Source organism: Notolepis coatsorum, assembly GCF_963971535.1.
Source record: "Notolepis coatsorum genome assembly, chromosome: 11".
NCBI classification, from domain to species: Eukaryota; Metazoa; Chordata; class Actinopteri; order Aulopiformes; family Paralepididae; genus Notolepis; species Notolepis coatsorum.
In genome coordinates this window covers 21,382,239-21,405,950 of record NC_140175.1, presented here as the reverse complement: position 1 = coordinate 21,405,950, position 23,712 = coordinate 21,382,239, and the positions used below count along the sequence as shown (strand labels likewise).

General features: G+C 42.1%; 2 protein-coding genes across 3 annotated transcripts; both read left to right on the top strand.

Moving 5' to 3' along the window:
* The first annotated feature begins 137 nt into the window (after positions 1-137).
* On the top strand, positions 138-11,022 carry kyat1 (kynurenine aminotransferase 1). 2 transcript variants are annotated; one of them, XM_084324419.1, is made up of 14 exons: positions 138-154; positions 364-468; positions 567-625; positions 1,021-1,168; positions 1,266-1,415; positions 2,854-2,940; positions 3,759-3,884; positions 4,701-4,821; positions 6,682-6,758; positions 6,858-6,947; positions 8,409-8,595; positions 9,243-9,319; positions 9,499-9,585; positions 9,845-11,022. In XM_084324419.1, the coding sequence occupies exons 3-14, from the start codon at positions 573-575 to the stop codon at positions 9,902-9,904; spliced, it is 1,263 nt and encodes a 420-aa protein (XP_084180545.1). In that variant the 5' UTR covers positions 138-154; positions 364-468; positions 567-572; the 3' UTR covers positions 9,905-11,022. The 2 variants fall into 2 exon arrangements, with proteins under 2 accessions (XP_084180545.1, XP_084180544.1); XM_084324418.1 differs by lacking the exon at positions 138-154 and having other exon boundaries at positions 221-468.
* Positions 11,023-12,672: 1,650 nt separating this feature from the next.
* Positions 12,673-23,396, top strand: spout1 (SPOUT domain containing methyltransferase 1). Its single transcript, XM_084324420.1, has 12 exons — positions 12,673-12,731; positions 12,830-12,869; positions 14,920-15,057; positions 15,162-15,321; positions 15,519-15,608; positions 15,695-15,744; positions 16,311-16,441; positions 17,739-17,811; positions 18,729-18,827; positions 19,258-19,360; positions 20,931-21,078; positions 22,499-23,396. The coding sequence occupies exons 1-12, from the start codon at positions 12,693-12,695 to the stop codon at positions 22,574-22,576; spliced, it is 1,149 nt and encodes a 382-aa protein (XP_084180546.1). The 5' UTR covers positions 12,673-12,692; the 3' UTR covers positions 22,577-23,396.
* The last annotated feature ends 316 nt before the right edge of the window (positions 23,397-23,712 follow it).

Genomic DNA, 23,712 nt, shown 5'->3' with positions numbered 1-23,712 from the left:
TGTTTTTAATTTGTTAATACATTTGACACAGAAATATGGTGACCTTTATTTTGACATTATAGTAAATTTCAGACCGGAAATAGAATTATTTATTTCAACTGTCTTGCAGTTGATTGCATAGCGGGGGGGGAGTGATCCTGACGGCGTCTTCGGGGTAAAGTGCCATACTTACTACTACAGTAAAAAAAACTAATATTTGGGGCAAAGTGTTTCATTATAGTTTCTGTTCAGATCATAGTATGTGTCGCCTACTTCAGGCAAATGTCACAGTGCAGTCTGCTCGTAGTGACACTTCTCTGAAATGTATTGTGACAGTATGCATGCATGCACTGTGAAGTCTGAACTGTTCTCACCATCTGTAAGGTCTGAACACCGGAGCCTTATCAAGAAGATCCGAGTTGTATATTAAGAAGAATATCTGCAGCAGTAATAATTTGTCAGAGCAGAGAAATAACCCTAAGACACAAGGTGAGTGTGTGTGTCGTAGCCTACCGCAGTACTTTCATGGTGAATGATTAACACCGTGCATATGGACTGTCAGCTGACACATCTTCACAAACTTTCAGATAATCATGTCACGCCAACTTCATGCACGCAGATTAGATGGTGTCGACAAAAATATATGGTAAGTCAGGTGGTATTGAAAACAAGTTTTGATTGATTGATTGAAAATTGTATTAACAGATTGTAGAATGGGTACAATAATACAATACAATACACACAATTGTTAAGGGGATGCAGACCAGAGAAAGACTTTCGTCTTGTTTACATCAGGGTGGTCCCCCATTTTCAATTCATCATTCATAACATATGACATACATGACATACAGATACAGTACTGCTACATCTATACATTTATGACATACCAGATTTACAAATACAGTACTGTTTGATACAAAAAGAGTAAAAAGAAAAATAGTATACATTAATGAATAAACTACATTGGAGGAGGTGGGGGGGGGGGGGGGGGTGGAGTTGCTGCTTGGAACTGCTTGATCATGGATTATTATCAATCAACAGGGTTGAGTTCACACAACTGGCGGCCGACTACAAAGCAGTAAATCTCGGACAGGGTTTTCCTGATTTCTCCCCTCCAAGTTACCTCCAAGAGGCTTTCTGCAAAGCCGTGAGCGGGGGGTGTGAAATGCACCAGTATACCCGTGCTTTTGTAAGAAAAATACATTTGATCACTACATACAATGAGAAGCACAGTTTGCTTTGTATGAGGGAGAGCCTCGTCTCACCATTTAACTGTTCCTCTCCAGGGCCACCCCCCTCTTGTGAAGATTCTGGCAAAATTCTTTAGTAGGATTGTGGGACGAGAGATTGATCCTCTGGAGGACATTCTTGTTACAGTTGGAGCTTACCAGGCTCTCTTCTGTACCTTCCAAGCTCTGGTTGATGAGGGAGATGAGGTAAGTATCTCCACTGTTTCAATATCAATTGCAAGACCACCCCAGTCAAGTATTAAAATGCTCATGATTCTTGCAGGGGTCTGTACCAAACAAAAACATTTCCTTAAAAAGTGTAATGATTTGTAGACCTGTTTCTCTGCAACACCACAATACATAATTTAGAATGCTATTTTGACACATATTTGACCTGTATCAAATATCGCAGCCTCCTTTTAGAAATTGCACAAGGCCATATTGCGATTTTGATAAAACTTTGATTAATTGTGCATCCCTACCTAACATATTAATTATATTCACTTGTGATCCTTAGAACTATTCAGAACAATAAGAAATATGCTGTTTGATTGATTGATTGAAAATTGTATTAACAGATTGTAGAATGGGTACAATACAGTACAGCTCAATACACACAATTGTTAACGGGATGCAGACCAGAGAAAGACTTTCGTCTTGTTTACATCAGGGTCCACCATTTTCAATTCATCATAAATGCTCACAATGGTTTGAGATCCAATCCCTTAAATTAGAGTTCAGTCCGAGGGCGGCTACGTGGCGTAGTGGGCAAGGCGCTCGCCACAAATGCGGAGACGCTGGGATCGCCTGTTCGATCCCAGCGCTCCACATTGCTTTCAGTTTAGCTGGTCATCCGTACTAATACACATTGGCCGTATTAGGGGGTGGGAAACTGATGGGTGGGGATCGGGCGTTGTGGACAGCGACTCCTACAGGTCGGTTGGTGCGCCTGCGCAGTAGAATCAGGAAGTGTCGGGGGCAGCGTGAGCCTCCCACGCGTTACTCCTCGCCACTGAGAGATCGAGCTGCGCAGGTGAAAAGATGCGACTGCTGTTACCTCAAGTACCGGGTTGAATTGGACGATACGAAATTGGGATGGGAGAAAATATAGAAAATGGGAGAAAAAGTGGATAAAAAAAAAATTAGAGTTCAGTCCATATAGCCAGCATAGAAATATCTAGGCATTTGGATTAAAGACTAGATGACATTCACATTTCACATTGAGAAGCTAAATTCAAACTAGGATCCATCTACAAGAATAAGGACACAGTCTTAACTGTGAAATATTTTACTTGTGAAGGCTTCCGTCTGTGAAGGTAATTACCTACAGTTTGAGCATTCAAGCAAGTTGTGAAGACTTTATCCCTTTTATTTTACAATAAGTAACACATTGAAAGTGAAATTAATTTGACTTTGAGAAAATTGCCTATATAGTGACCAGACTACAGGCCAAGAATGGTTGGTTATGAACTCAACCCAATAATAAATAAATACATAATACATAACTGTTTTTGCGTGTCTTTTTCTCATGTGTATAAAAATGTTTTGTAAATTTCTTTTTTTTAAACGTAAACAAAGGCTTTGTGTATATAAATAAATATATATATAATAATAAAATTAAATCTAACAGCAGTTTGTTTTTCAGGTCATAATTGTTGAACCCTTCTTTGACTGCTACCAGCCAATGGTGAAAATGGCCGGGGGGAAGGCTGTCTATGTGCCTCTCAGGCCAGTGAGTGTTCACCCCCCTTCTCTTTCCTTCCGAGTTATCAAAGTGTATCCTCCTTGAATAGAGCAACAGAGGTGTAGTCACCAACCTACACCTACATCACCAGCATCACTGCATGGTTTAACCCTTTCACTGCCACACTACAGAAGGTTAACCCTTTACCATCACACTAACCTGCTGCTGTGTGGCAGTGAAAGGTTTAACATTCTGTGTATTGTCGCAGTGAAAGGGTTAACCGTTTGGTAGTGCGGCAGTGAAAGGGTTCAAATGACAAAATGGAATTCCCAGCATGCTATATAGTCTCCTGGTTGCTGGACTTTGGTGGCGTTGTCAATAAAGCTTGATCATTTTGACTCTGTTTCTGGGATTGATTCTCCTAACCCTTTCACTACCACACTACAGAAGGTTAACCTTTTACTATCACACTACAACCGTCTGTAGTGTGATAGTAAAAGGGTTAACCTTCTGTAGTGTGGTATAGTGAAAGGGTTCTAACCCTTTGTCATGTGCCATTGAAAGGGTTAACCTTCCGTATTGTCGCAGTGAAAGGGTTAAAGAACTGGTGCAGAAAAAAACGTATCAGTGAGAAAAGTTAATAATACCAGTTATAATTTGTTGTTGATGTATTTATCTTTTGGCTATAAATGCATTGCTGCAGATAAATATGTGTTTGTTTACATAGCTGTTGTCTCTTCTACGATACTGACTGATAAAGTGTGAATCGTACGGTCTCAGTCATATAAATAGAATAATGTATTGTTCATTCTATGGTCTTAGTTCATACATGTGGCTGATTGTATCCCCTGTTGGGCTGCTTCCAGAAGGTGGGGGGCAGCGGGGCGCTCTCCAGCGGGGACTGGGTGCTTTGCCCCGAGGAGCTGGCCAGTAAATTCACCCCACGCACAAAAGTCATCGTCATCAACACTCCCAACAACCCATTAGGAAAGGTCAGACGTCTGCCAGTGTGTTTTAGACTATAGTGGTCCTCAACCAGTTGCCATGGAGTGAGTGCCGTCATGTGCCTTGAGATCGTTTCAAAAGTCAGCAGTGAAAACATAACCTCTTCACCGTATAGCCTTTTAATACACTCTGCTACTTAGATTCATTATATCCACACTATGATTATTGTACTGTAAATTAGAGCTATTTTATTGCACTGTTGCACTATTTTATTCTATCTATTTTATGCTCATTTTATGTCTATTGTTATGATTATTGCACTGCTTTTATTCGGTCTACACTTCATGCATTGCTTTTATTTTGTAAATTCTCTACTCAGTTTATGCCTGCCTATAATTATGGCAATTATATGCTCATTTTATGCCTATGTCTATTGTGTGTCTACATCACTGCTGTGAAGCACTTTGGGATGCAATGAAAGGTGCTATACAAATAAAGTGTATTATTATTATTATTATTATTATTATTATTATTATTATTATTATTATTATTATTATTATTATTATTATTATTATTATTATTATTATCAAACTAAATTATTACTTTTATACTTTTGTAAATTCTATACAAAGGTTTCTTGTTGTGTTTGCTAGCCTTCTTTGGTGTTCAGTGAAGGCTTTGCATTTCACATCGTCAGCTAATAATAATTTGATTAAGCTTTTGGTTTGTTTCACCAGAGTTTGTCTGTATAATATAAATGTAGATCAAGAACTACTGTTTTAGACTTTCTTTCGTCCAAGTCCCAACACGTCAGTGTGTGTCTCTGTGAACCAGTTTTACACGTCCGTCCGTGTCTTGCACAGGTGTACAAGACTGAAGAGCTGCAGATGATTGCTGACCTGTGTATCAAGCATGACGTGGTCTGCTTCAGTGATGAGGTATATGAGTGGCTGACATACGATGGAGCCAAGCATGTGAAGATAGGTGAGGACCGAGAACAGATTCAATTACATTGAAAAATGCACACAGATGCAGAATGACATTATTAGTAGTAGTAGTAGTAGTATTAGTAGTAGTAGTAGTAGTAGTAGTAGTAGTAGTAGTAGTAGTAGTAGTAGTAGTAGTAGTAGTAGTAGTAGTAGTAGTAGTAGTAGTAGTAGTAATAGGGGTAGTAGTACTTGAAACCGTTCATCAATCATCACCCACCTGTTGGAGGGAAACCACAAGGTCAAGGTTCAATCTTTTATTTTATTTTTTTAAACAATTTTTTTTATTAACATACACAGACACACAACACCCAGACAACACTTACAACGACATCAATAACACAACAATACACCAACATGGGCTCCTTGAATACGGCTGCGTTCAGCCTCCCAGACCCCCATAAGAGGGACCCCTCCCACCATCCACCCGACACGGGTCCCTTGAATTTAATTGGGCCAGGCTCAGTAGAGGAGCGAGGGGGTGGTACTCCCCCCCCCCCCCCCCACCCCCCACCGAGCCAAGCCCGCTACCTCCCATGTCACCAAGCACACCACCCCACGCACAACGACCCCACAACATACAAGACCCCACTCTCCCGGGCCAAACCGCGGAAACGATGCCCCCCCCCCCCCCCTGAGCTAAGCCCGTAGAACTCCCCCATATCCCAGGCCGATATGCGCGGAGCCGGGCCCCCAGCGACACGGGTCCCTTGAATTAATTGGGCCAGGCCCAGTAGAGGGGAGGGAAGGAGACTCCCCCCCCACTGAGCCAAGCCTGCTACCTCCCATGTCACCGAGAGCCCCACCCCACGCACAACGACCCCGCAACACACAAGGTTCAATCTTGCATCATAACATAACATAAGTAAACGTAACAAAGGATTAGTACACACATACACAGATGTAATACTTGCATCATAACATGGCGTTACAAGTAAACATGACACAGTAGTACACTACACACACAAGACAAGCTCCAATATCCAATAATCCAATATCCAATAATCAAACTATGTGAAATAGCTAAGAATACTGTACACAACTATATGCCCACACATTTGTACATACACGCCTAATTGAACAGCTAACTAAATTGATATTGATCAAATAATAATGTTCCTGCAATGCATAAGTCCTAGTACAGAGTATTTGACCACATAATTGTGACTCACTTTTACAATCACATTTGAAGAACATTTATCAAATGTAAAAAAAGAAGAAAAAAAAAGGTTTCTACATTAAAACAGTTAAAACGGAGGGCGGCTACGTGGCGTAGTGGGCAAGGCGCTCGCCACGAATGCTGAGAGACGCTGGGATCGCCTGTTCGATCCCAGCGCTCCACATTGCTTTCAGTTTAGCTGGTCGTCCGTACTAATACACATTGGCCGTATTAGGGGGTGGGAAACTGATGGGTGGGGATCGGGCGTTGTGGACAGCGACTCCTACAGGTCGGTTGGTGCGCCTGCGCAGTAGAATCAGGAAGTGTCGGGGGCAGCGTGAGCCTCCCACGCGTTACTCCTCGCCACTGAGAGATCGAGCTGCGCAGGTGTAAAGATGCGACTGCTGTTACCTCAAGTACCGGAGGGGACTTGTGCTATGTATGACTTAGTCCACATTGCAGCTGGTTTGTGGGAGGCAAGAAGCAGCGTTCGTGACAGGGGAGGGTTGAATTGGATGATACGAAATTGGGATGGGAGAAAATATAGAAAATGGGAGAAAGTGGATCAAAAAAAAAAAACAGTTAAAACGGATGAAATGAAACTTCCGCAAAAGGGAGTCGTCATCTCAGTAGACGCGTTAAAAAGGAACGTACCTCAGCTTACCTCTTGGCTCTTGTTTGATTGTGTTTCCCATGTAGCCAGCCTTCCTGGCATGTGGGAACGGACCATCACTATCGGTAGCGCTGGGAAGACCTTTAGTGCCACGGGGTGGAAGGTAATTGTTTTATTCATGTTTTTAGCAGCACTCAATGTTTTACATTAGCCTTCTGCTCTAGAGAGTCATGTGGTTGACCGCTTACATCTTGTTTGCTAGGTCGGCTGGGCTATCGGATCTGGGCACATCCTGAAACACCTGAAAACCGTCCATCAGAACTCTGTGTACCACTGTGCAACAGCTGCTCAGGTTAACGAACAATATAAATATAATTAGTCATTTTACTCAATCTAATCTAATATGTAGAGTTATAAAAGCTCCTCAAGACAACACACATATTATTCTGGTTCAGTGGAAACGTCATACATACTTTATGCATACTGCACCTTATGTGTATACTGTTGAGAGAAAACGGTGCTTTTTCAATGTATGTGATGTATAGATTGGGGAGAGATGACCACAGCTAAAATGGTAGATCGAAATGTGCATGGAAGCAGGAGACGGTGATAGAACGGTGGTGGAACCAGTGGTTTCACAGGCACAGGCCGCGTCAGCAAGGGTTTTGTTATGAATTCCTTAGAAGAACATCTGAGATTAGAGTGTACTGTCTCCCAGGACAGGAGGGAGAGAGGTTCATCTTAATGAAACGTGAGTTTATTAGTGTTAAAGGTTATGCAGTTGTCATGACAACACATCGCATGACAACCAGAAGGCGGGGCCGTCGTTGCGACGACGAACCTCTATAAGTCGAACGGTGTTTCCGGGTGTAAGGCAGACCAGAATCTGACCAAGAGCGAGTAGGACTGAGATCACACAGAGGAGAGACTCTTCCTCCTCCACCACGGAGGGGGGGGGGAGGGAGAATGCCACATCATCATTACAGTAGCTTCGGCTAACACGAGGAGGGTTCGGCTAACGAACAGGCCTGAACACTATTGGACTGAACAGCAAAAGGACGATAATCTGAACACACCGAAAGATCATTAGAATAGACTCTTCAAGGACAATAACATCTGTTAACATCTGAGCTGAGGTTTCTGTTTAGAGAAATAAAACCACGCTTTTCCTTGTAAGGTATTTCACGTTGTCGAAGTGTCGAATTCTTACGGAGGTGGGGAAGTATTATGGTTTATGGATTGCACTAACGGGGGAAGATAAGGATCTTATCTACCAGTATCGGAGACGTCAGGACCATTAAAAGTACACAACGCAGAGGAATTGGATGGAGGGCCAAACAGACGAAGACGTGATACTGGCCAGTTTGATCAGAATCTTACACTGTATACATACTTCATCAGAGCATATATTTAGCATTTTTAGCATTTAGCATTTTTAGATTATATATATTATAGATTAGATATTAGTTATTAGATTGTATGTACCGTATATATTGTAACTATATTTATTATAGGGCAAATATAACTGAGGGCATACATACCCTCATCTTGCACCTTGACCTTTTTACACTGCCTACTTGCCCTTATGCACATGTCCAGAGTTCATTATATTGTTTACACTGCCTATTTAGATTTTTACTTCTCCACTGTACTATAATTCTATGACCTGTACCATGTCCTCTACTACCTGTACCCCCCCCCCCATGCTGCATTTCCCCAAGGGGATCAATAAAGGAATATCTTATCTTATCTTATCTAAACCACTGAAATTAAAATCTTCTGCCTTTTCATCCAATCCTCCTGCATCCCACAGGAGGCAGTGGCCCGTGGTTTCGAGAGGGAATACGAGCACTTTGGGACTCCAGAGAGCTACTTCCAGCAGCTGCCAGAGAGGCTGCTCCACAACAGGAAGAAGCTGGCCCTGTGTCTGGAGAGTGTGGGTTTACAGCCCATCTTGCCAGAGGGAGGCTACTTCATGATCGCTGACATCTCCTCCGTCAGTGAGTATCACTAGACTGGTTATCTTTCCGTTGGAAATGTAGGTTGTCACATGCTACTGAAGAAGAATACAAATTGACACGTGACATCCATGATTGAAAAGTCAGTAGTTTATTAATAATAATAATAATAAATATCAACAAGCTGCATTTGTATAGCACCGCCACCTTCCATAGCCCAAAGTGCTTCACAGCAGTAATGTAGACTTCTTAGTCTTAGAAGTCTTAGGCAATCAAATAAACATTAAATGAGCATAGAATTGGCATAAATATAGACAGGCATAAAATGAGCATAGAATTGACTAAATAAAAGCAATGCATTAAGTGTATACATAAAATGAGTATAGAATAGACAGAATAAGAGCAATGCAATAATAATGCATAATGCATAATGCAAACATGTCAACCTTTTCTGCTGGTGGTGCATGTTCAATCATATTGCTGCAGCAACTGCCCTGCCTTGGAGTTACGTTCAGGAGGTGACATGACCCTGAACTTCCTGTGTAGCTGTATGCGAGCACTTGAGGCTTTAGTATAAGTGTTCTAGTTCCACTTTGACTGTGAATGTGCCCCCCTTCTTTGAGTGCTTTCTGTTTTGTGACTGTCCTTTAGGTTTAATTGTAACATCCTTGGCTTTGAATTTTTAACAGAGATTGACCTGAGTGACTCAAGCACTCAGGGTGAAGCCTTCGACCATAGATTTGTGAAGTGGCTTATTAAAGAGAAGGTACGTATTCAGGATTAATTCGTTCTACACAACACAAGCATAGTGTTTTCGTTACTCTTGAAACACCATAATCTAACTGGTGTGATGTAGTTAGTGCTTCATTTTGGAAGCTTTCTGTATTTTTCAAACGATGAACTGAACTGATCTATTTCTTTACGTTGTCATTATTTTACCTGCAGGGTTTGGCAACAATCCCCGTCTCAGCGTTCTACAGCCCAGAGCACGGCAAAGAGTTTGAAAACTATATACGGTTCTGTTTTGTCAAGGTAAATTGTCATAGATGAGAAGATGGTGTCATTCATCTTCACAAATTAGAATTCCATAGAGTTTCAAAACTCTGTTGATTTCTGTGACCCTCATAACCAGCTTCATTCACTTCATAACCAGCTGTACATAACTACCTGCAGCCCTTCATTCACCTCATAACCAGCTGTACAGAACTACCTGTAGACCTTCATTCACCTCATAACCAGCTGTACATAACTACCTGTAGACCTTCATTCACCTGTACTCTGCTCCCCACAGGAGGACGCTACACTGAATGCTGCAGTGGACATCTTGAAAAAGTGGAGCAGTGAGAAGTGAAGACCCAACAATGTGACGCTCACACAGTTCTGCTATATATATATATATATATATATATATATATCGGTCCATCCCTCCATCCAGCTAGCCATCTATCCATCATCTATCCAGCTAGGCATCCAGCCAGCCAGCCATCCATCCATCCATCTAGCTAGCCATGATATGATATCCATCCATTCATCGAACTAGCCATCCATCCATCCAGCTAGCCATCCATCCATTCATCCAGCTAGCCATCTATCCAGCTAGCCATCCATCCATCCAGCTAGCCATCCACCCATTCATCCAGCTAGCCATCTATCCATCCATTCATCCAGCTAGCCATCCACCCATTCATCCAGCTAGCCATCTATCCATCCATCCATCCAGCTAGCCATCCACCCATTCATCCAGCTAGCCATCTATCCACTCATTCATCCAGCTAGCCATCCACCCATTCATCCAGCTAGCCATCTATCCACCCATTCATCCAGCTAGCCATCTATCCATCCATCCATCCAGCTAGCCATCCACACATTCATCCAGCTAGCCATCTATCCATCCATTCATCCAGCTAGCCATCCATCCATCCAGCTAGCCATCCACCCATTCATCCAGCTAGCCATCCATCCATCCAGCTAGCCATCCATTCATCCATCCATCCAGCTAGACATCCATCCATCTATTGATCCGTCCAACCTTTATCAAACCAGTCAAACTGGTCTATGTTGTCTCTTCATCAGTTGAACTAAGCCATATTCAGCATTTCATTCTTTTGTCATAATAATACTAGATTAATAATTGTGTTCATGATTATGTGAGGGGTGTATGAGAACTGCACGGTAAAATGCAATCTCAGGGAGCACAGCTGCTAATTCTGTGTTGTTGAGGACAGCTCGTTGTCCTCACACACTCATGACTGAAAATGTTTGCCTGTGAAATTTCTTTTCATTTACATATTTTTCTATAGATCAATAGTTTTTATGTATAATACAGTAAGTTGCACAATTTTAATTCCAGTGGGTAGGAAGAGCTACACTCTGTCAGGTTAAAAACTATGAATTAATACTAATATAATGACTTTGGGTCTGTCAACCTTCATCAGGCAGACAATCTTTTATTCTGAAATTCACAATTACAATGACACACCTGTACTGATTTACTTGGGAAATAAAAGTAAATGAATAATGCATTGGAATGAATGACTTTGTGCAAATAAGGGCATAATGCATTGGAATGAATGACTTTGTGCAAATAAGGGCATTGTGTTAAGTTCATAAATGTATTGGGTGTTAATTAATTGGAAAGAAATGATACACCTTTTCACTCCATTACATGTATCTAACAAATATTTTCACTTGTATTTATTTCATATTTACTTTTTTTTTTTATACACTTTTTCTCCCATTTTTCCATATTTTCTCCCATCCCAATTTCGTATCATCCAATTCAACCCTCCCCTGTCACGAACGCTGTTTCTTGCCTTCCACAAGCCGGCTGCAATGTGGACTAAGTCATACATAGCACGAGTCCCCTCCGGTACTTGAGGTAACAGCAGTCGCATCTTTTCACCTGCGCAGCTCGATCTCTCAGTGTCGAGGAGTAACACGTGGGAGGCTCACGCTGCCCCCGACACTTCCTGATTCTACTGCGCAGGCGCACCAACCGACTTGTAGGAGTCGCTTGTTCACAACGTTCGATCCCCACCCTTCAGTTTTCCCTCCCCGTAATACGGCCAATGTGTATTACTGCGGACGACCAGCCAAACTGAAAAACAATGTGGAGAGCTGGATTCGAACACGCGAATCCTAGCGTCTCCACACTGGTGGCGAGTGCCTTGCCCACTACACCACCTAGCCACCCTTATTTCATATTTACTAGGATGTAAAACTTTGACTTTGGCTTTAGGGCAACGAGGCTGTGGATTTGGCAGCCAAAGAGGCCCTGAGGAGGGAGGAGGTGGATGTAGGCATAGCCTTGGGGGTATCAGAATACCGCAGTGAAATAAAGGCGGAGATTACCAGAAGGTGGCAGAAGGAATGGGAGGGAGAAAAGAGAGGAAGGTTTTATTACAGCTTGCAGAATAGTGTTAGGGGAGGGAACGTCACTCTGGGGAACAACAGAAGGTAACAGGTGATAATGACAAGGCTGAGGTTTGGACACTGTGGACTAGCGGGGGACTGGCCCGCATTGGGAAGTATGAAAATGGACTGTGTGAATGTGGGGCAGAGGAAACTGTGCAACATGTGTTTATGGAATGTGCGAAATATGCATCAGAGAGGAGGGTGCTGTTCACTGCAGTACTGGATGCAGGGCTGCCTTGCATCTCACTGAGGAGTATATTAGGACCTGAGGAACAGCAAAGGGCAGTGGTGAAAGCTGTCATGGAATTTCTTGTGGACACAGGCCTACATCCTAAGGTGTAAGGCCACAGAATTGTTGGGGGGTAGGACAGGAGTGAGTTAATTTCTTTGTTGTGGTTAGGTTTAAGTTTATTAGGTAGGATAGGGAGGTGAGGTTAGGGCTGGGTAGTGTTTGTTATCCTGGGTTTATGTTTTTGTTTTGTTTTGTTATTATTTTCTTTTATTTGCCGGAATCTTGCCTTATTGGCCCAGCGGCAGGAGGTGGCGGTATGCGCCTTTCTGTCGTTGCGACCCGACATTAAAGAAGAAGAAGAAGATCGACTGCCGGAAATCACAAGAAGAAGAAGTAGAAGAAGACTGGCTTTTTCCAAACATTGTAGAGAAAAACCTTTACTTTGAAATACTGAACCCGGAAGTAATTCGAACGCATTCACGTGCTTGGAAACATGTCTGAAGCGAAGAGCCCCAAATCTGCCTTTTCTCAGGTATTAACGTTATAGTATTATTATTCTGTTGTTGTAGTTTGGTATTGTATTATTATTATTATTATCACACTGTACATTCAATGACACCGTTTTTACAGGGCGATGATAAGGTGAATTGGAAGAAACGTAAAGCGGAATGTGAGTAACATGTGAAAACAACAACATAACTTACTTTACCAAAAGTTTGATGGTTCAAGTAGGTTTTTCAAATTTGACAATTATTATTTCAACGTCCTTCATGCGTCCATTCAATGTTATTTTGGTCATTCTCAATTTGTCAACAGAGAGATAGTCGCAGCACACACTGGATACTCTTAGTTTGGGTGCACCTTTGCCTCTACATCTGTTTAAGCCAGCAAAAAGAAAATATATACAACAATAGGCTTCTTTGCACAAGCTCTTCTAAATGTTGAGTTATGTTTATGTAATAAAGGAACATCTTATCTTAGTTTGTTTAGTGTGGAGATTGAGAAACAGTGCCCCTCAAATGGGAAACGTGGAGGCATTATGCCTCTAGAAGTTCTAGCTATATTATAGGCTATAGTTAAAGGTGCAGTTCACCCAAAATCCCCCCTTAGCCAGAGTGCTACTAATCCATCTTGTTGTTGGTGTGATTCACTTACTTTTGGAGATAACCTATCTGCAGTCACTCCAATACAATGGAGCGGAATGGCTTCTATATTCATTATTGTGGGGCTGTAGTTCTGTAGAAAATGGTTCTACGTGAGGGTGAGACTACTCACAACCAGGTCTGTGGATTATCTTGAGTAACCGGGTCATGATTTCTCGAAATAAGGGACATTGCTTTGAAAAGATTTCTTGCTCGTGCTTTGAGAACTACAATCCGAGTTCCGACCATCTGGATGGATAGATATTACTCCGGCCGGGTAAGGGGGAAAATATGTAGGTGTTTTAGAACTGTCACCCAAATTCACACGCATTTCTGAAGTAAACAAATTGCCTCCTTTTAAATTACAAAGAGCCCAAACAATATTCATGATGATATTAGCCTACATAATCATACACACATCACCATGCATCTAGCGAATGTGCAATAATGCTAATTTATCTTAATTTATTGATCTTTTAACTTAAGTTCTGACTTTATTGTTTGTTCACCTCATTGCTTTTTAACTAAGTTCTGACTTTATTGTTTGTTCACCTCATTGCTTTGCTCCTTCTTTAACATTTGAACTAATTTGACTCTTAAGAGCGGCGAGTTGGATGTTGTTTCACTGAAGGAAGACGTGCAGCCGATATAAAGAACAGTAAGAACGTGGCGGCTACGTGGCGTAGTGGGCAAGGCGCTCGCCACAAAATCTGGAGACGCTGGGCTTGCCTGTTCAAGCCCAGCGCTCCACATTTGCTTTCAGTTTAGCTGGTCGTCCGTACTAATACACATTGGCCGTATTAGGGGGTGGGAAACTGATGGGTGGGGATCGGGCGTTGTGGACAGCGACTCCTACAGGTCGGTTGGTGCGCCTGCGCAGTAGAATCAGGAAGTGTCGGGGGCAGCGTGAGCCTCCCACGCGTTACTCCTCGCCACTGAGAGATCGAGCTGCGCAGGTGAAAAGATGTGACTGCTGTTACCTCAAGTACCGGAGGGGACTTGTGCTATGTATGACTTAGTCCACATTGCAGCCGGCTTGTGGGAGGCAAGAAACAGCGTTCGTGACAGGGGAGGGTTGAATTGGATGATACGAAATTGGGATGGGAGAAAATATAGAAAATGGGAGAAAAAGTGGATAAAAAAAAAAGAACAGTAAGAACGTGAACCGTATTTAGATAAGGTTGAAAACAGCATAAACTTTAAAACACTACTCCTCACCTTCAAAGCCCTCCACAGCCTGGCCCCCCCCTACCTGACTGATCTCCTTCTTCCCTACCGCCCCACTCGTTCCCTCCGGTCCTCCTCCACTGCCTCCCTCACTGTCCCGACATCCAAGCTTAAAAACTTTGGAGATAGAGATTTGTTGTTTCTTTGTTTTTGTTTCTTTCCTTTTTGTTTCTTTGTTTTTACTTTTGCTCCCGACTATTGTCAGCGACTTCGGGTTATTGAGAAGCGCTATATAAATTAAATGAATTATTATTATTATTATTATTATTATACATAAGGTACCCCAAAGGGGATGAATAAAGTATCTTATCTATCTAACTAAATTAACCAGTGTTTCTTCCCGATGGACAGCGAAAGAGGCTAAGAAGCAAATTAAAGAGGCCAAGTTTATAAAACAGCTGGACAAGGAGAAGCAGCTAGAGGAGGAGGCCAAGGAGGAGGCCAAGGAGAAAGCCAAGGAGAAAGCGCCGCAACCAAGCCAGAACAAAGGTAACCTCACTGCCACCACTACACGCCTTCCCCACGCGCCTCCTTGGATCACTTCCAGCGGTGTGTGGTGTAGAAATAGAGTAACGGGTCAATGTGTTTCCCAGGTCGGCCGTACACGGTGAGCGTGGCCCTGCCCGGCTCCGTCCTGGACAACGCCCAGTCCACAGAACTCCGGACGTACCTGGCGGGGCAGATAGCCAGGGCGTGTGCCGTGTTCTGCGTCGACGAGATCGTCATATTTGACGAAGAGGAAGATGATGTCATGTAAGGGCACACTTGGTTCACCAACGCACCCTCGAGACATCAAGCTAAATATGATTTTGAGTGCACAAGTGACTCAAGAAAAGTATCATTTTAAGGGGCGTGCCGATACACACGAATGCTTCAAGTGATATAAATAATTATCGGCTCAAAACCAACTTATTAAAACGGCAACTACATTTATTATGTCTTATGTCTAGGACCGTGGAGGGAGAGTTCAATGGTGTTGGGAAGAAAGGTCAAGCCTGTATTCAGCTCGCCAGGATCCTGCAGTACCTAGAATGTCCACAGTGAGTACTGACCTTTGACCCCAATATCAAATCGATGCATCTTCTTTTATGATATAGTTCTGATGATAATCTTTCCCTTCTACCAGGTATTTACGCAAGTGGTTTTTCCCAAAACATAAGGATTTACAATATGCTGGTAAATATGAACTACTCTTCTGACACTTCTTCTTTCTCTCTTTTAAAGTGATAGCATTGTATATTGTGCTTTTTAATTATTCCTCCTCACTAAAGTAAGCTAAAATCTTACCTCTTCACCTTAGCCTTTTAATACACTCTGCTACTTAGACTCATTACATCATCCACACTATGATTATTGTACTGTAAATTAAAGCTATTCTATTGCACTGCACTATTGCACTATTTTATTCTGTCTATTTTATGCTCATTTTATGTATATTCTTATGCATTGCTTTTTATTTGGTTAGAAACCTGCTAATAGTCTTTTTATAGATTTCAATGTCATAAATCTATTACAATTTCTTTCAGGAGGTTTTAATATCAATTCTCTGCTAATTTCTCTGTCTATAATTATGCCAATTCTATTGCCATTTTATGCCTATGTCTATTTTATGTCTACATTACTCCCGTGAAGCACTTTGGGCTTGTATGAAAGGTGCTATACAAATAAAGTGTATTATTATTATTATTATTATTATTATTATTATTATTATTATTATTATACTCTGGTGCTTGTTTCACCAGGTCTGCTCAATCCTCTGGACAGTCCTCATCACATGAGGATAGATGAGGAGTCTGAGTATCGGGAGGGAATAGTTCTGGACAGGCCCACCAAGCCAGGGAAAGGTTCCTTAGTCAACTGTGGAATGAGGAAGGTAAGCATCGGATGTCCGGCAGCGTGGCTACATCAGTAGAGCTCTGGACTCATGATCGGAAGATCACCGGTTCGAGCCCCGGTCAAGGCCGTTGTCGGAAAGTGGTGTTGTTGTCCAGCAGGGGGCACTCTGTCCTCTGGACTAGTCAGTAACAATGCCCCTGTTCCGGTGATGGGGACACTTTATAGCTGCGCGTGCCGTCCTTCGGATGAGACGCTAAACCGAGGTCCTGACTGAATCTCAGTCGTTAAAGAACCCAGGACGCCTATCGCAAAGAGTAGGGGGTTCCCCGACGTTCCTGGCCAAATTCCCAATCAGGTCTCTGACATCAAGGCCACCTAATCATCCCTTCCCCTTAATTGGCTGATATCAATCCCTGTCTCCTGAGCCGTTCAGCCATTGTGTAGTGTGATGTGTGCCGGGTGCCATTGTATGGCAGGCGGCAGCCATTGAGCCTGCATAGCCCAAGGTTGGGTGCTACCAGTGGTGGTGAAGGAGGCAATTTCCACCCTACATTGTGGGGAGCGCTTTGAGTGTCTAGAAAAGCAATATATAAATGTAATGAATGAATGAATATCACATCACTGTTACAGGGGGACTACACCTTATTTAAGAATTCACACATGTTATTTCTCTGGTATAATAATAATAACATTAGTGAAAACTAGCAACTCTTTGCCAAACCCAAAAACTAGAGTGCTAAAAGTCAAACTTGTATAAAGTGTGAAACTGCTCCATAGATGATGAATTGGGAAATATTTGACAGATGACACTGAGAGACACCCAAGAGAATGTTCCGAGTTCATAGGTACATTTTCAGTTTCAGAACTGAGATCACTACTGTAGAATACAGCCCATTTGGACATACAAAAAAATCAAACAAATGTTCTGTGGCTCCACAAAATCAGTCTCCCATTAATTGTCAATGGAGCCGCTGCAGACTTTATGACATCACATGTTTTGATTCGTAAGTTTTCTGGCTTTAAGAGAGAGTAGCTCATGTTCACAAATATTGATCGATTCACTTTCCTATAGGCCATGGAAATAACATAGTGGGTATTGGGTTACACCTCCCAACCTACACAATCACAGAATCCTTTACGTCGTTGGGAAGGACAGAATAACCACCAGCATTTCCAAATTCTCCCACAGTCGGAACCGTTGGGCTTTTTTGTCATGAAAAGAGCAGTTGTTGCTAATGTTGCATGTGCTACCCAGTGTGCGATAGTTGTATAACTGATAGTATTGGTGTTGCTGTATGAATAAAGGTTCTAACCACATCCGTCTGCTCCTCCAGGAGGTCCAGATTGACAAGCAGCTGCAGGCTGGGTTACGAGTCACTGTACGCCTCGATCATACACAGTATTCAGGTATTTCTCCACCTATCGGAATACAACCATTTCAGTTTCTTCTTAAATTTTTTTTGGTAATGTGTGTAATTTGTAAGGCGTCTGTTTTGACTAGGTATTTTTGAGCAGATTGACATTCTAAGATTCGATTAGATTCACGTTTATTGTCATTTGAATTGTCACAAGTACAGTACAACAAAGATACGTTTTGGCATTCAACCAGAGTGCAAATGTAATATACAATGTACAGGTGATTAAACTGGGTATAAAATATATACATTTGTACTACTGAGTAATAGTACTAATCATATGTATGTACAGAGTTGTAGTATTAATGTACAGTGAATGATGCAGGTATGGTAGTAGTCATACTGGCCAGCAGCGTAACTAGACATAACATTCTAAATGTCATAGCAGTTAAAGAGGCATTTTGGTGATTTTTAACATGGATCCTATTGTTCAGTCGTGAGGATGACGTAATAATTGAGACATAAAATTGACCTCCGTGTATCGAGAGCTCTCAAGACACAGAACAGGTTGGTAGGTTTTATATTTAGAGTTTTAAGATTATCACATGACCTCGAAACAGAACATTAGGATTCAGGTTAAACATCTACAGGGTATCTACGGGGTATTAAAAAGTGGGGGGAGGGGAGCCTGGCTGTCGGCAGATGAAATAATATTAAATATATGACATGTTTTTGTATTGAAGTTAATTTTTTTTTATGTGGGGTTACTGAGAGTGAGGTGCATCTGGCGAGAGCTTGTATGGAACAAATGTTTTTTTTGCTAGTATGGTCGTGAGATTGGTATTTAATTTAGCTCTAAGTGCTATTAAAAAGTGTTAAATTGAACTTGTTGAAACCTGCAGATCCCCTGATCTACAAAATGCCCCTAAGTGTGTACGGATCTTTAACAAAAGTGTCTTATCTCCACAGAGATCAGACCACATAAAGGGGTGGTGGTGGCTCCTCACCTGCCCAGGACAGAGGGAGGTCTCTACTGGGGCTACAGCGTCCGCCTGGCCTCCAGTCTCAGTAGGTCCACCATGTAGTGACGCCACGAACCTGTGACCCGTTCCTGTCAGGGATGCACCCATACCATACTTTTAATTATCGTCCGATATCGATTACTGATCTGATCCAATAACTTTACTGAATAGTATAAGCCGTACTGTATTGTCTTTAATAAAGTTTTCAATCAATCAATCAATCAATCAATAGACGTCAACCATTAGTTTGGGGTCATTGGAGAAAAATCATTGAGATATGATACATTTTCTACCATCTTTCTCTCATTTCCATGCCTTCATTCTTCTCTTGGTGTTGAGTTTCAGTATTGAGGGAAATTGTCCCGATACCAATACTTTATTTTAGCCTGTTATCGGCTTGATAACCGTAACCGATACCGGTATCGGCCCTCCTCGAATTAACCTGACCCTCTTTGCTGTCCTTGTGTGGATTGCAGGTACTGTGTTCACAGAAGGTCCTTATAAAGAAGGCTACGATCTGACAATCGGCACATCAGAAAAAGGAAGCTGCATTGACCAAAGTACACTCTCGTCATTCAGGTGAGTTCAGGGCCTTTAACCTTTTAAAAAAAAATATATATATATATATATATATATTATTATTATATCGTAAACTACTGTTGCCAACATTATGGGAAATGCGCTTACCATCTTCTCCAGAGTCGGATAAGAAGATGGATACCAATTTCCTCTCTGTACGTTCAGTAGAAAGCTAACACCTAGGTTAGCCGCTACGCATCCACTTCCGTTCATTTGTGCTAAGCTAAGCTAGCTTGCAGCCGGATAGCTTTTTACTGAATGCACAGAGGAAATCTTGTCTCTGGAGAAGACTGTAAGACTAAGCGCATTTCCCATAACGTTCCTTTAAGACCATTTCATTGTCCAGATGTAGCATTATACATGGACTGGAGTCCACTAGGGTCCATGTCGATTAAAAAAGATGCAGTAACATCAGACCACATAGAGTGGTGCATGGACAGCCTATGTGGAACTCTATGTTTCTGTCCTCATGTACCTAGCATACACACAGTGGTGGAAGAAGTACACATTTCCTTTACCTAAGTAAAAGTAGAAATACCCAGACCCAGATAAAATAGTACTCTAGTAAAAGTAAAGGTCCTCCATTCAAAATCATACTTAAGTACAAAGAGAGAAGTATTTGATATTGAATGTACTTAAGTATCGAAAGTAAAAGAATGTGTTCTACATGATGTTTGTGTATTCCAGTGGGTTCCATCCTCGAACCGTTGACCTCTAAAGGTTAAAGTGGTATGTAGTCCAGTTATACTGCTCTGATTACATTCAACAACTCTTGAAGTTGGCAGGCTTCAAATTTGAAAGTACTTAATCAATTCTTGCCATGTTTTCTATGCAAAATCTTTCTCTTCAAAGTAACTAGTAGCTGATGGGGTTAGAGATGCATGTAGTGGAGTAAAAAATACAATGTAAAAGTACACATTTCCCTAAAATTAAGATACTCCCGTAAAGTACAAGTACTTAAAAATGATACTCAAGTACCTCGAATCCGGCTGTCAGCGTTGCCGCCTGCTTGGGCTGGCCATCATACTGACTCAATTGGCAGAGTCAGCGGGATGGGAGTCGATGGGTGGTAGTCTGGTTGTTGTAAACAGCGACTCCTACAGGTCGGTCAGGGCGCCTGCACAGCAAAGACAGCCTCCCACACGTTACACCTCGCCAATGAGAGTCCGCGCTGTCAGGTGAAAAGAAGTGACTGGCTGCCTCCATGTATCGGAGGGGACATGTGATGCAAGGCTTCTATCCTCCCTACAACCGGCCAGTGGGGGGGCACATGCGAGCAACGATCAGGACAGGGGAGGGAGAATTGGCACGAGAGGAAAATTGGGATGGGAGAAAAAAGCACAGAAAAAGGAGGAGAATAAGTAGGTCAAAAAAAATATTATACTCAAGTACAGTACTTGAGTTAAAAAAAAAATACGTACGGTAGTTACTTTCCACCACTGCATACATGTACTGAAATGATGGCTCAGCGCGCACGCTGATCATAGCGCTGGTACGCCAGGACTATGAAAGATGTACGTGGCCTGCACGTCGAGACTATGTACACACGTCTTTATTCTTCACTTTTCAGGCACCTCCTAGTGGTCTTTGGAGGTCTACAGGGACTGGAGGCCAGCGTAGATACCGACCCGAACTTGGACGTGACTGATCCCAGCGCTCTGTTTGATCTGTACCTCAACACCTGCCCCTCTCAGGGCAGCAGGACCATACGTACAGAGGTGAGGGGAGAGTCCGTTGAGTCACGTTCAGTATTTTGGGGGGAAACTACTCTAAAAGACTTCGACAGGGTATTCAAACGTATGGAATTCATAATTAGCTTAAAAGGCCTTACATTTGCAGTTAATTCATATGCTCCTAGTTACACACAGTCCTCATATCCCTCCTAGTTACACATACACAGTCCTCATATCCCTCCTAGTTACACATACACACAGTCCTCATATCCCTCCTAGTTACACATACACACAGTCCTCATATCCCTCCTAGTTACACACACACAGTCCTCATATCCCTCCCAGTTACACACACAGTCCTCATAACCCTCCTAGTTACACATACACAGTCCTCATATCCCTCCTAGTTACACATACACAGTCCTCATATCACTCCTAGTTACACACACAGTCCTCATATCACTCCTAGTTACACACACAGTCCTCATATCACTCCTAGTTACACACACAGTCCTCATATCACTTCTAGTTACACATACACAGTCCTCATATCCCTCCTAGTTACACATACACACAGTCCTCATATCCCTCCTAGTTACACACACACATAGTCCTCATATCCCTCCTAGTTACACATACACAGTCCTCATATCACTCCTAGTTACACACACAGTCCTCATATCCCTCCTAGTTACACATACACAGTCCTCATATCACTCCTAGTTACACATACAGTCCTCATATCACTCCTAGTTACACATACACACAGTCCTCATCCCTCCTAGTTACACATACACACAGTCCTCATATCCCTCCTAGTTACACATACACACAGTCCTCATATCACTCCTAGTTACACATACACACAGTCCTCATCCCTCCTAGTTACACATACACACAGTCCTCATATCACTCCTAGTTACACATACACACAGTCATATCCCTCCTAGTTACACATACACACAGTCCTCATCCCTCCTAGTTACACATACACAGTCCTCATCCCTCATAGTTACACATACACAGTCCTCATCCCTCATAGTTACATACACACAGTCCTCATATCACTCCTAGTTACACATGCACACAGTCCTCATATCACTCCTAGTTACACACGCAGTCCTCATAACCCTCCTAGTTACACATACACAGTCCTCATATCCCTCCTAGTTACACACACACACAGTCCTCATATCCCTCCTAGTTACACACACACAGTCCTCATATCCCTCCTAGTTACACATACAGTCCTCATATCCCTCCTAGTTACACATACACAGTCCTCATATCCCTCCTAGTTACAGTTGTTGGTGTGAATTTTGAAAGGTTGCCTAGCAACCGGATGAGGCATAAGTGTAACCAAACAACGTGCATGTTCCACAACTGGCTGTGCAGAACGTTAGTTTGTGCCGTGGGTCTGGACTGTTTTCATGCTTGTTCTCATTCAAGTGTTTGTCGTCCACAGGAGGCCATCTTGATTTCCATGGCGGGACTGAGAGAGAAGATCACAGCTGCTTTCTCACATGTCTCCAACGCTTCATGACAGAAACTGTGACGGACAGAACATGAACACGAGAGACTGTAGTAAGACCGAGTTCTGAGGTCTACTCCTCCAGTCTGGGTTTACCATATGAACTGGTTATCAGAGAACAGTATGACATACTGTCATTGTTTTCCCTAATGGATCATCATCTGTTATTAATGTCTTTTGTGAAGCCAACTGTTTTCCCAGTATGACTTATTACTACAGTATTAGGGATGGGCATCGAATATTCTAATCGTGGTTCATTTATGAAGAAAATCGAATAGTTTGAATATTGTTTTGTCTCAAAAAATATATTTCCCTTGTTTTTTTACCAGCACCTACACTGTTTAGTGTATTGAGAGGGGACCCTATTAACTGTTACACCGCTGAACGACATGCTAGGTACAGCTATGTACAGCTATGTATTGAGCTGTACTGTACCCATTCTGCAATCTGTTAATAAAGTTTTCAATCAATCAATCAAGCTTGCTAGCTAGCCATGTGGCATAGCTGGTCTGGTAACAGCTGGGAGAACAGTATGTTAGCCATGTTGTTTCACTAAGTTTGATTTTTTTCGATTAGTATTCAAATAGTTCCCGGTGACTTATCGAATAGCAAGTTTGTGAGTTTTGCCCATCCCTACACAGTAACATATTATGAGCACCTTCTATTGTAGTGTAACATTGCGTCTCTAGATAATTGACCGATCTCAAACCCTGCCCTCTTTTCTTGATCCTCCAATCACAACTGTTGCTTAGGGAAACAACAGTTGTGCGATAGGAGAATCAAGAAAAGAGGGCAGGGTTTGAGATTGCCTATAATACAATACTTTTTTTGTACACGGTCAATTGGCATTCCTGGTAATGTACATTTTGAGATTTTTTTTTTTTATGTAAAAAAAAATAAAATAAAACATTTAAATAATTGTCTACACTTAATACTACAACTGCCATAAATACAGAACATAAATAAAGAAACAAGTACCAGCTTTCAAATGCATGTAATTTCTTTTAGACAAGACATTACAGAACATTCATGAAGAATTAAACGGGTATAGCAACACAATATCGTATAACGGTAGCATAATACATTATTCTGTATGACTTGATCTCTATAGCTGCATGCCTCGGGGGTGTCACGGAGGTAAGAGAGGT